Genomic DNA, 13,231 nt, shown 5'->3' on the forward strand with positions numbered 1-13,231 from the left:
GGCCTCTCTCTCTTTTTTTTAAAGCCCATTGTTAGGCACTTGGTGGTGATATGGTTGGAAAAATGAATAATATTTATTGACAAGTTTTGGGTTAAACAAAATGTTATAGTTGCTCCTTTCTCACTAGATGCGAACTCTTCATTTCATCACTACCATTTTACAGCTCAGGGAATGTGGGAAAGGGAAGGTTAAATAATTTGTTCAATATATAAGAAGCCAGCTGGTAGACTGAGATTAAAAAATCTTTATTGTTTCCTATCGGGAGCCAAAAAGGAAAAAAAAGTTTTTAAAAATTTTATGCCAGGCATGGTGGGCCTAATCCCAGCACTTTGGGAGGCCAAGGCAGGAGGATTACTTGAGCCCAGGAGTTCAAGACTAGCCAGGGTAACATAGTGAGACCCTTTCTCTCCAAAATTAAAAACGTTAACAAGGTATAGTAGTGTGTGCCTGTCATTCCAGCTACTCAGGAGGCTGAGGTGGGTGGCTAGCTTCCCAAAGAGCTGGGATTACAGATGTGAGCCACTGTCCAGCCTTAGGAATCTGTTTTATTTATTTATTTATATTTTATTTTATTTTTATTTTTATTTTTATTTTTATATTTTTGAGACAGAGTCTCACTCTGTCACCCAGGCTGGAGTGCAGTGGTGCAATCTCGGCTCACTGCAAGCACCACCTCCCGGGTTCATGCCATTCTCCTGCCTCAGCCTCCCGAGTAGCTGGGACTACAGGCACGTGCCACCATGCCCGGCTAATTTTTTGTATTTTTAGTAGAGACGAGGTTTCACCGTGTTAGCCAGGATGGTTTCTATCTCCTGACCTCGTGACTCGCCTGCCTCAGCCTCCCAAAGTGCTAGGATTACAGGCGTGAGCCATGGTGCCCGGCCCAGGAATCTTATTTTAAATTACAAGAGCTTATAATCACTTTAACTCTAGAAGATTGTTTCCTTAAATGAGGCATTACATATTTCTTCAACATGTATGTGTTTATTGAGCACTTTACATGCTAGATATTGAGGTGGGTTGAGATGAAAAAAAGGGTTGAGAACTACTGTTTTCAACTGTTACCTAAAGATTGAATTAGCTGTGAAGTGGTCTTGATATATTTTCTTTTTTTGTTGTATTTTTTTAGATGTGATGGAAGACCTCTATAACTACATAAATCCACATAATGGCAAACACTCTCCTATGGTGGCCAAGTCAACATTGGATATTGTTTTGGCTAATAAAGATGTATGTATAACACTTTTCTGGTGGAAATTTTTTGATAGTCTTTTTTAATATTGCACACATTTTAGAAAATTTAAACACTACAAAAGATACAGGTAAATACAATTCTGTTTTTTCCTGCCCTGATTCCTGATTTTCCTCTTTAGAAACAACTTTATCATTTTAAAATGTATTTTTCCGGAGCTATTTTGTACGTACATGTGTGTGCATACATGTGTGTACATATATATTTTTATTTTCGGTGGTACTGTACTGTGCATACTATTTTCACTGATACTTTTTTCACTTGTAAGTATATCTTGTTTGTTCTCTATCAGCCTTTATGAATTTACTCATTTTTTTATAATAGTTGTATAATGTTCCATTTTATAGATATATTGTCATTGTATGTATGTGTAAGATTCCTTTAGTGATCAATATTTGGTTTTCATCTTTTCACTGCAGTGAATATTCTTGTATGGTAGGTGTTTTGCCCATAGATGAATATATCTGTAAGATAAATCCCTTCAGTTGAATTGCTGAGCCAATGTGTATGTGAATTCAAAATTTTGATAGGCATTGCCAAACTGACTCCCAAAAAGGTTGCTCAGGTAAAATTTTACAAGCTCATGCTCAGCAGCTTAAAAATTATCCACTTGTGTTTGAACTGCTTTCTTAACTAGATGCCAGAGGACAGAAGGGAAAAGATGTAGCCTAACCAGCCCTTTTACACACAGGATTTATTTACCATGTATATCTGGACAGGTTAGAGACCAGTTTTAACTTTGGGTAATAGAATGATTAGGCTGGGTGAGGGGGCTCACGCCTGTAAACCCAGCACTTTGGGAGGCCAAGGTGGGTGGATCACAAAGTCAGGAGATCGAGACCATCCTGGCTAACTGGGTGAAACCCCGTCTCTACTAAAAATACAAAAAATTAGCCAGGCGTGGTGGCACGCGCCTATAGTCCCAGGTACTCAGGAGGCTGAGGCAAGAGAATGGTGTGAACCCGGGAGGCGGAGCTTGCAGTGAGCCGAGATCATGCCACTGCACTCCAGCCTGGGCAACAGAGCAAGACTCAGTCTCAAAAAAAAAAAAAAAAAAGAATGATTAATTGACTGTCTCTCTAAACATGTATCTGATGTTAAAGAGACTAGGAGAAAACTGAGTTGTTTGTGTGTTGTTAATTTGTGTAATCTTGAAGACAAGGTGAAGACAAAAATACAGCAGCAGCATCAAACATGTGTCTAAAAATATGTCTATTGATAGTCAAGTGTTTCAGTTCTGTAATATTCATACTGAGCCCATACCTGCCTTTGGCAACAAAGATGGCCTTAAAATTTTAAGAGAGAAGGAAAGCAAGCTTTCGTATAGGTTTTTCTAGTCCTTAGATATAGATCATTATGTAGAAACACTGTTAGTATTTTGAAAACCTGGCTCCGTTTTTTTCTATCAAAAATGATTATTTGTACGTTAATTGCTTTTGTTTTCCTCTGAATGGCTTTATAGCCTACTAAAACTCTGTAATAATGACCAGTTACGCTATAAAATCTTACTGTTACAATAGTGGTTTGTCTGAGACTTGTTAAAGGACCATAGATTTTGAAGAGCCTCAGAATTAACGTAAGCCTGCTTCTTGTCATTGTTTATTACATATACTGTTATATGCAGTTTGAGGTAGGCTAGTTTTTGAAGTAAATATATATATATATTAGTAAATATGTAGTAACAATACTTTTGGATTAATAGTAATCTAAAAACATGTTTAAGGATGACAATATAGTCCCATTTATGCTCATGTTTTTTCCCCCTTTCAAAACATACTATAAACATAATAGTGAAAGTTTGGAAAATTAAATGTAATCTCACAACATATATTTATGTGTTATCTTCTAGTGTTGTAATATACATATTTTTAAACCTAATTAGGATACTTAATTTATATATATTGTTTCTTTTTTTTAGAATGTTAGATGGACTTCTACAGTAATAATGCTTAGTGTTATCTGTGTTGATTTTAGTTCTGGAGTCAGGGCTGAGAGACAACAGATTTTGTGAAAATAAGTAATTATTTTAATTTAATTGTGCGTTCTTTTTCACCCGTATCAGCGCCTGAATTCTGCCATTATCTATGACCGAGATTTCTCTTACAATTACTTTGGCTTTAAGGTAAATAACGGGTTTCAAGTATTTGGGGACTTGTACTTAAATCATGAAATACAGGATTTTATTTATGTTTTGATGACAATTATCAAGGCCATAAGTTGTTTGGAGTTGGGGTGGACCTGGGGAGTTAGTGGGGTTAAGGTAACAGTGGTGCTTGGTTTAGAAATTCTAAAGTGGTGAAACACTCTATTTGCAATTTTTGAATTTTCCACATATTACTTCTGGATTACCTGAGGAGTTATGCAGATAAATTACCATAAGTGTTTCATAACGTTCTAAGTATTTTTGCGTTGATAGGCAGTATAGTATAGTATAGTATAGTATAGTATAGTATAGTATAGTATAGTATATAGTATAGTGTAGTGACTGAGAACATGAATGTCAGTGTCCACCTGAATTCCAGTCTGCTCTATTTCTTATTAGCAAGTTATTTAATCTCTCTGTGCTTGTTTCCTCCTTTTTAGAATGGGGAGAATATAAAATTTCAACAACAAATTTAATTAAAAAAATTTTTTTTTTGGGACTGAGTCTCACTGTTTCACCTAGCCTGGAGTGCAGTGGCGCGATCTTGGCTGACTGCAACCTCTGTCTGCCGAGTATAAGCAGTTCTCCTGCCTCAGCCTCCTGAGTAGCTGGGACTACAGGCGCACACCACCACGCCCAGCTAATTTTTGTATTTTTAGTAGAGACAGAGTTTCGCCATATTGGCCAGGCTGGTCTTGAACTCCTGACCTCAGGTAATCCACCTGCCTTGGCCTTCCAAAGTGCTGGGATTACAGGCATTAGCCACTGCGGCCAATTTAGTTTAAATTTCAACTTAAAGTGCCTATAACAGGCTGGGCGTGGTGGCTTACGCCTGTAATCCCAGCACTTTGGAAGGCCAAGGCGGGCTGAACACCCGAGGTCAGGAGTTGGAGACCAGCCTGGACCACGGGGTGAAGTGCCCTCTCTACTAAAAAATACAAAAATTAGCTGGGCATGGTGGTGCATGCCTGTAAGTCCAGCTACTTGGGAGGCTGAGGCAGGATACTGCTTATACTTAGGAGACGGAGGTTGCAGTGAGCCAAGATCGCGCCACTGCATTCCAGCCTGGGTGACAGAGTGAGACTCTGTCTCAAAAAAAAAAGGTGCCCGTCACAGACTAGGCACTGCTCTAAACAACATATATACTCATTTAATCCCCTGAAGAATCCCTGATGTATATGTTGCTCATTTAATCCCCATGAGGAGTCTTCAGGGGGTTAAACGAGTGTAGATGTTGCTTAGATTAGTGCCTAGTCTGTTACAGGCACTTTTTAAGTGTTAGCTGTTTTGATGTTGATGATGATGACGATGAATACTACAACTTCTGCTGTTAATGTGTACAGAGCTGACTTTTTCCAGAAATTTTCATGCAGTCTCTGCCGAAACAAAAGTGCCAGTGAGGAGGCCGAGATGGGAGGATTCCTTGAGCTCAGGAGTTCGAGACCAGCCTGGGCAATACAGGGAGACCATGTGTCTACAGAATGTTTTAAAAAGTTTTTTTTTAAAAAAGTGCCAGTGATAATCCTGGCTAACATGGTCTGTACTAAAAATAGAAAAAAAAAATTAGCCAGGCATGGTGGCGGGCGCCTGTAGTCCCAGCTGCTCGGGAGGCCAAGGCAGGAGAATGGCACGAACCTAGGAGGCAGAGCTTGCAGTGAGCCAAGATCGCGCCACTGCACTCCAGCCTGGGCAACAGAACAAGACTCCGTCTCAAAAAAAAAAAAAAAAAAGTGCCAATGATAATGTTCCAGATGAAGCTAGGAAGAGTAAATGTGCTATTCTTTTCATTTGAAATTTTATAGAAACGGCCAAGATTTAAAGAGATTGTCTTATAGTGGATGATATATCCACTGCGTCTTAAAAACGGTGCTCTGAAATTTTTTTGTTGTTTCTTTCTAGACGCTAGAGCGGTCTTATTTGTTGAAGATCAATGGAAAAGGTGAGAAATGAACGTGTTTGTGTGTTACATTTTCTACTGATTATATTGAATATATAGCTTTGAGCTATAAGTCTTAATATTCCTACTTAGACTCCAGATAACATTTTTGACTTTAGGTTTAGTTTGTGGATAATTGTCCTGCTTATTAGTATAAAGTTTTTCTAGTTTCCTTTTGGTATCCTTTTCTAAAATTCAAGTATGTATCTCAACCTACTTTTTCTGACATGTCTCATCATGTGAAAACTCCTCTTTTGTCTATAGTGGCTGAAAGACCACAACATATGTTGATGAGAGTATCTGTTGGGATCCACAAAGAAGACATTGATGCAGCAATTGAAACATATAATCTTCTTTCTGAGAGGTGGTTTACTCATGCTTCTCCCACTCTCTTCAATGCTGGTACCAATCGCCCACAACTTTCTAGGTAGGTGTTTTGAGTACACCCACAACTTTCTAGTTATGTGTTTTGAGTAGGGAAATAAACCTTGACCTGAAGAAACTGGGCAGTTCATCACATAAAAAATAATTTAATGAACTTTTAATCGCTGCCTGCTCTGATTAAATGAGATTTAGATTCTGGAAAGATCTCTGACTGTAATGTGGTAAATGATTTGGAGAAAAGGCAAATGCTTAAAACAAAAATGTTCTAAAATTGATTGGATTGTGGTGATGGTTACAAAACTCTGAGTCTATTAAAAGCCATTGAGTAGTACACTTTAAATGGGGAATTATATTATTTGTGAATTATATTTCTTTTTTTTTTTTTTTTTTTTTTGAGACAGAGTCTCACTCTGTCACCCAGGGTGGGGGGGTTTGGCCCCCTCTGGGTACAAGCAATTCTCCTGCCTCAGCCTCTTGAGTAGCTGGGATTACAGGTGCCTGCCACCACACCCGGCTAATTTTTGTATTTTTGGTAGAGATGGGGTTTCACCATGTTGGTCAGGCTGGTCTTGAACTCCTGACCTCAGGTGATCCACCCACCTCGGCCTCCCAAAGTGCTGGGATTACAGGCATGAGCCACCATGCCTGGTGTGAATTACATTTCAATAAGGTTGTTTTAAAAAGAAAGTAAGTGCCAATAACTAGTTAGGGGACTCTCATAGCAGTTTATATAAGAAACTGTGGTAGTTTAGATTAGGGAGGTGAAAGTAGAAATTGACAGAAGCAGATAGATCAAAAGATATTTAGGGCCAGGCATGGTGGCTCACATCTGTAATTCCAACACTTTGGAAGGCTGAGGTGGGAAGATCACTTGAGGTCAGGAGTTCAAGGCTGCCATGAGCCATGATTATGCCACTGCACTCTAGCCTGGGCAACAAAGTGATACCTTGATTAAGATAAAAATATATATAAAAGATATTTAGGGTGTCAAATTGACAGAATATGGGTCAACAGTGGTTCTTGCATTTATGGATACAGTAAGTAACAGGATTAATCATGATGCCATTTGTTGAGAAAGGGAACACTAACAGTCTGGTAATACATTAAAAAAAAAAATACCCATTATCAAGTTGGTTTGTTTCAGGAATTCAAGAACATGGTAATGTCAAAAATAATGTAATTCATTGCATTAACATTTTATGCAGTTTAATGCTCTTTCATAATAAACACTTTAACAAAATTGATACAGAAAATAACTTCCTTAATTTGGCAAAAGATATCCAATAAAAACCTAGATGTATCATCCCTTTTTTCAGCATGTTAGTGGAGGCTGAGCCAGCACAGTAAAATAAGAAAAAGAAAAGATTGGAAATCAGGGAACAAAACTGTAATGATTGAAAGAAATGACTTTTACATAGGAAACTCAAGAGTATCTGCAGACACATTATTAGAAATAAAAGATTTCAGCAAAATATCTGGATATAAGTTCAATATACATCAATCAGTTAAGTTTCTGTACTTTAGCTGTTAGAAAATTAAGTCTTAACCTACAGTCATGCATTACTTAACGATGGGGATGTATTCTGAGAAATGTGTTGTAAGGTGATTTTCTTGTGCAGACATTATACAGTGTACTTATATAAGCCTAGATGGTATAGCCTACTACACACATAGGATATATGGCATAGCCTGTTGCTGCTTGTAGGCTATAAACCTGTGTAGCATGTTACTGTACTGAATACTGTAGGCCTTTGTAATACAATGGTAAGTATTCGTGTATCCAAACATATCACAGTTAAAGTACTCTATAAAAGATAAAAAATGGGCCGAGCACGGTGGCTCATGCCTGTAATCCTAGCACTTTGGGAGGCCAAGGCGGGCGAATTGCCTGAGGTCAGGAGTTCGAAACCAGCCTGGCCAACACGGTGAAACCCTGTCTCTACTAAAAAATATATATTAAAAAATTAGCCAGTCATGGCAGTGTGTGTCTATAGTCCCAGCTACTCGGGAGGCTGAGGCAGGAGAATTGCTTGAACCTGGGAGGCAGAGGTTGCAGTGAGCCAGGATTGCGCCACTGCACTCCAGCCTGGGCAACAGAGCGAGACTCCATCTCCAAAAAAAAAAGATGAAAAAAAGATACATCTGTATAGGACAGTTATGAATAGAGCTTGTAGGACTGAAAATTGCTTTGGTTGAGTTAGTGAGTGAGTGGTGAATGAATATGAAGGCCTGGCTGAGCACGGTGACTTACGCATGTAATCCCAGCACTTTGAGGGGGCTGAGGCAGGTAGATCACAAGGTCAGGAGTTCAAGACCACAGGGCCAACATGGTGAAACCCTGTCTCTACTAAAAATGCAGAAATTAGCTAGGTATGGTGACGGGCGCTTGCAATCCCAGCTACTTGGAAGGCTGAGGCAGAATTGCTTGAACCTGGAGGGTGGAGGTTGCAGTGAGCCAACATCACACCACTACACTCCAGCCTGGGCAACAAGAGTGAAACGCTATCTCAAAAAAAAAAAAAAAAAAGAGAGTATGAGACCTAGTACATTGCTGACGACTGTAGACTGTATAAACATTGTGCACACTAAATTTATTTTAAAAATATTTTCTTCAATAATAAATTAACCTTAGATTATTGGATGATCACTGTCGTATATGCGGTCCATCATTGACTTTTTGTTTTTGTTTTTGTTTTGTTTTTCTTTGTTTTTGAGACGGAGTCTTGCTCTGTCACCCAGGCTGGAGTGCAGTGGCGCAATCTCAGCTCACTGCAAGCTCCACCTCCCGCGTTCACACCATTCTCCTGCCTCACCCTCCCCAGTAGCTGGGACTACAGGCGCCTGCCACCACGCCCGGCTAATTTTTTTGTATTTTTTTAGTAGAGACGAGGTTTCACCATGTTAGTCATGATGGTCTCAATCTCCTGACCTCGTGATCCACCCGCCTCGACCTCCCAAAGTGCTGAGATTAAAGGCGTGAGCCACCGCGCCTGGCCTTTTGTTTGTTTTTAAGACAGAGTCTCACTCTGTTGCCCAGGCTGGACTGCAGCTGCGTGATCTTGGCTCACTGCAGCCTCCACCTCCCAGGTCCAAGTGATTCTCCTGCCTCAGCCTTCCAAATAGCTGGGATTACAGGCGTGTGCCATCGCACCCAGCTAATTTTTGTATTTTTAATACAGACGGGGTTTCACCAAGTTGGCCAGACTGATCTCAAACTTCTGACCTCAAGTGATCTGTCTTCTTTGGCCTCCCAAAGTGCTGGGATTACAGGTGTGAGCTACTATTCCTGGTTTTTTAAGTTTTTTAGAAATTTCTCTAAGACATGATTAAAGGATATTAAATAATAAATGAATGGAATAGATTCAATTTTATAAAAATGTCAGTTTTTCCCAAGTTAAAATATAGATTCAAAGTAATTCTAGTCAAAATCTCAACATACTGATTCTAAAATTCATGTGAAAGAGCAAAAGACTGCCCAAAAATATCAGGTCCAAATTCCTGGAACCTGTAAACGTTACCTGATAAGGAAAGTGGTCTTTGCAGGTATGATAAGGATTTTGACATGCATGGGGAGATTTTCTTGAATTATGTGGGTGGGCCCTTAATCCAATCAAAAGTATCCTTATAAGAGAGAGGCTGAGGGAGATAACAACGTACAGAAGAGGAGAAAGTGATGTAAAGATGGAGGGAGAAATTGGAGTCATGTGGCCACAAAGGAGAGCAATTAGCCACCAAAAGCTGTACAAAGCAAGGAACAGATTCTCCCTCAAAACCTCTGGAGGGATTCCTCCAAAAAAAAAAAAAAAAAAAAGTGAGTTGTAGACATTGTGACTCTTAATATCTCCACTTACCTTTTTACCTTTTTTTTTTTTTTTTTTTTGAGACGGAGCCTTGCTCCGTCGCCCAGGCTGGAGTGCAGTGGCCGGATCTCAGCTTACTGCAAGCTCTGCCTCCCGGGTTTACGCCATTCTCCTGCCTCAGCCTCCCGAGTAGCTGGGACTACGGAGGCGTCCGACACCTCGCCCGGCTAGTTTTGTATTTTTACCCAATAGGGAGGCGGGTTTTCACCGTGTGTTAGCCATAAGATGAAGTCCTGCCGTCACCGACCTGGTGATCCGCCTGTCTCGGCCTCCCAAAGTGCTGGATTACAGGCTTGAGCTACAGCCCGGCCCACTTTTAACCTTTTTTGAGTTGGAGTTTTGCTCTTGTTTTGGCTCGGGTGATGGCATGATTTGACTTACTGCAACCTGCCTCTGCCTCGAGGTTCAGCAGAACCTGCACTCAGCCTCCCTGAGTAGCTGGGATTGCATGCTTACCTAACCAGATAATTTTTGTAATTTTAGTAGAGACGGGGTTTCTCCATGTTGGTCAGGCTGGTCTCGAACTCCTGACCTCAGGTAATCCACCCACCTGGGCTTCCCAAGTGCTGGGATTACAGGCATGAGCCACTGAGCCTGGCCTACTTCCACTTACATCTCAATAGGAAAATATATAGTATGACCTCAGAGCAAAACACTATAGAGCAAAACATTGGAAAAATTGACTACATTAAAATTAAAAACTTCTGCGAACCTAAAACAAAGTCAAATAACAAGTTTCACACTTTGGGAGGCCAAGGTGAGTGGATTACCTGAGGTTAGGAGTTTGAGACCAGCCTAGCCAACGTGGTGAAACCCCGTCTTTACTAAAAATACAACTATTAGCCCGGCGTGGTGGTGTATGCCCGTAATCCCAGCTACTCGGGAGGCTGAGGCATGAGAATCATTTGAACCTGGGAGACAGAGCTTGCAGTGAGCCAAGATCATGCCTGCAGCCTGGGCAAAAGAGTGAGACTCCGTCTTGAAAACGACAACAACAACAACAACAAAAACCCCCAAAAACAAGTTTCAGACTGAGAGAAGATATTTGCAATGTGTTAACTATTGAGAGATTATAAGAAAAACAAGGCCAGGTGCAGTGGCTCCTGCCTATAATTACAACACTCTGGGAGACCAAAGCAAAGGCTGGCTTGAGGGCAGAAATTTGAAACCAGCCTGGGCAACATAGTGAGAGCCTCTCTCTGCAAAAGTAGAAAATTAGCCAGGCATGGTGGTGCACACCTATAGTTCTAGCTACTTGAAAGGCTGAGGTGGGAGGATCGCTCCAGCCCAGGAGGTCCAGGTTGCTGTGATCTGTGATCATGCCACTGCACTCCAGCCTGGGTAATAGAGTTAGACCCTTTCTCAGAAAAAAAAAAAAAAAAAAAAGGAAGAAAGAAAAGAAAAACAGAAAGCCAAATAGAAACATGGGCAAGGGCTATAAACAAATAATGCCTGGAAGAAGAAACTTGATTGGCTAATAAACATCTGAGATGTTACACTGTGCAATAGGAAAATGAAAATTATGTGTGTGTGTGTGTGTGTATATATATATATATATTTTTTTTTTTTTGATAAAAATGAAAAGGCTGACAATTCCAAGTATTGACAAGAATGTGGAGCACAAGGAAATCTCATACATTGCTAGAAATAGATTTGTCCATCCACTTTGGAGAATCTTTAGTAAAGTGAAACATGTATATATCTTTTGACCCAGCAGTTTGTCTCCTAGGTTTATATTCTACAGAAATCCTTAGAGATAAACACAAGGGGATGTGTTCAAGAATTTTTATAGCAGCATTGTTTGGAATTGCAGATGAATTGGAAATAATCCAGATGTTCATCAACAGGCGCATGGGACAAATGTATTGGTATATTTATACAATAGAATACCTTATGGCAATGAAAATAAAGTTTGTTTACATGTATCAAAAGGATTAATTTCTGTAAAACAATGTTGAATTAAAACAAGTTGTGGAATGATAAATAGATATGCAACCAGAAAAATTCTAAGTGTAGAACATGTAAAAATGTCATAATAGAAATTCTTAAAAATGTTAGAGGATTGCAGTGAGGCTGTATTTGTGGTGTCTAATTTTTTGAGGTAGATGGCAAGTACAGAGTATTTGTTACATCATTCTCTATATTTTTCTGAATGTCTGAATATTAAACACCTAGTCAATAGATAGAATCCATTTGCATGATTGAATATTCAGGGAAGTGAAGAGATTATTGATAGGGTAAGGTTCCTAAGGTGAGGAGTAGGATGAGATCCAAAGTGAAGGTAAAGGGGTTGTCTTTAAGAAGACTGTAAAGGAGCTATAATTTTGGTAGACATATCAAAGAATTGGTTGACCATTGGATAGATTATTTTCATAAACGTTAATTTTTTTTGGCTTACTAACAACCTGAAAAGACTGTGACGCATGTTTATGAATATGCATGAGAAAATGTGAAAATGGCACGTTTGCAGTCTGGTGAAAATGTAAGCTAATATTATAGACTTATCTATAAGACTTCCTCCTAGGCTTATTTACTTACTATCTAGAGGAGGCAGCAAGATGATTTTAAAATGGTATTTCGATATGTTTTATTGTGTCATGTACAGTAAAGTGGGTTTTCTTCTTGGAAAAATACTTTGGTGTGGGGAAAAGAAAGAGATCAGCCTGTTACTGTGTCTATATAGAAAGAAGTAGACATAAGAGACTCCATTTTGTTCTGTATTTGAGATGCTGTTAATCTGTGACCCTACCCCCAGCCTTGTCCTTGCAAGAGACATGTGCTGTGGTAACTCAAGGTTTAATGGATTTTGGGTGTGCAGGGTGTGTCTTTGTTCCTAGAAAAGCTAGGTATTGTCCAAGGTTTATCCCCATGTGATAGGATGAAACAATGCTGCTAAAAGGTTTATCTCAAGGCACAGGATTTTCCTTTAAACTTATTCATGTCGCAGAGATCCTTGTTCTTATGTCTTACTGCTGATCCTTGTTCTTATGTCTTACTGCTGATTTCCTCCCTAAAAACGATCCTGTTGTCCTGCCACTCCCTTATCTTTAAGATGGTAAAGATAATTATCTATAAATACTAAGGGAACTCAGAGACCGGTGCCTGCGTGGGTCCTCTGTAAGCTGAGCGCTGGTCCCCTGGGCCCCCACTTTTCTTTCTCTATACTTTATCTCTGTGTCTTATTTCTTTTCTCAAGTCTCTCGTTCCACCTAACGAGAAACACCCACAAGTGTGGAGGGGCAGGCCACCCCTTCACTTAGGAACTTTCTAAACTTCAACCGTTTTTTTTTTTGCCTTAGTGTCTTCGTGTTGAGTAATCATTTTTGTGACTCTGCTTCATTTCCCTGCTCTAAGTTGAGACTTTTTTTTCCCCGTAGCTGTTTTCTTCTGAGTATGAAAGATGACAGCATTGAAGGCATTTATGATACTCTAAAGCAGTGTGCATTGATTTCTAAGTCTGCTGGAGGAATTGGTGTTGCTGTGAGTTGTATTCGGGCTACTGGCAGCTACATTGCTGGGGTAAGTTTCTGCCATTTGGCTTTTAAAAGGGGATTCAAGTCTAAAAGCAACCAGATTTATGGTTGAGAGGGCATATGCTATTTTTTTGGGAGTCCTGGGTCTCTGTTAATTACTAAATGCCTATGTGACTTGGAGTG

At 39.7% G+C, this 13,231-nt stretch overlaps 1 protein-coding gene across 4 annotated transcripts in view; it reads left to right on the forward strand.

The window, feature by feature from the left end:
* Nucleotides 1–13,231, forward strand: part of RRM1 (ribonucleotide reductase catalytic subunit M1) — a 46,051-nt gene that overhangs the window by 13,433 nt on the left and 19,387 nt on the right. For all 4 annotated transcript variants that reach the window (XR_004177459.1, XM_021926209.2, XM_021926211.2 and 1 more), the window contains 5 exons: nucleotides 1,130–1,230; nucleotides 3,315–3,374; nucleotides 5,295–5,334; nucleotides 5,596–5,758; nucleotides 12,953–13,094. Coding sequence is in view for 3 of the 4 variants with exons in the window: in XM_021926209.2 (XP_021781901.1) it covers nucleotides 1,130–1,230; nucleotides 3,315–3,374; nucleotides 5,295–5,334; nucleotides 5,596–5,758; nucleotides 12,953–13,094 (506 nt within the window). In the remaining variant the exon portion in view is untranslated. The remainder of the gene's footprint in view (nucleotides 1–1,129; nucleotides 1,231–3,314; nucleotides 3,375–5,294; nucleotides 5,335–5,595; nucleotides 5,759–12,952; nucleotides 13,095–13,231) is intronic.

This window comes from Papio anubis, chromosome 12, assembly GCF_008728515.1.
Source record: "Papio anubis isolate 15944 chromosome 12, Panubis1.0, whole genome shotgun sequence".
Lineage (NCBI taxonomy): Eukaryota > Metazoa > Chordata > Mammalia > Primates > Cercopithecidae > Papio > Papio anubis.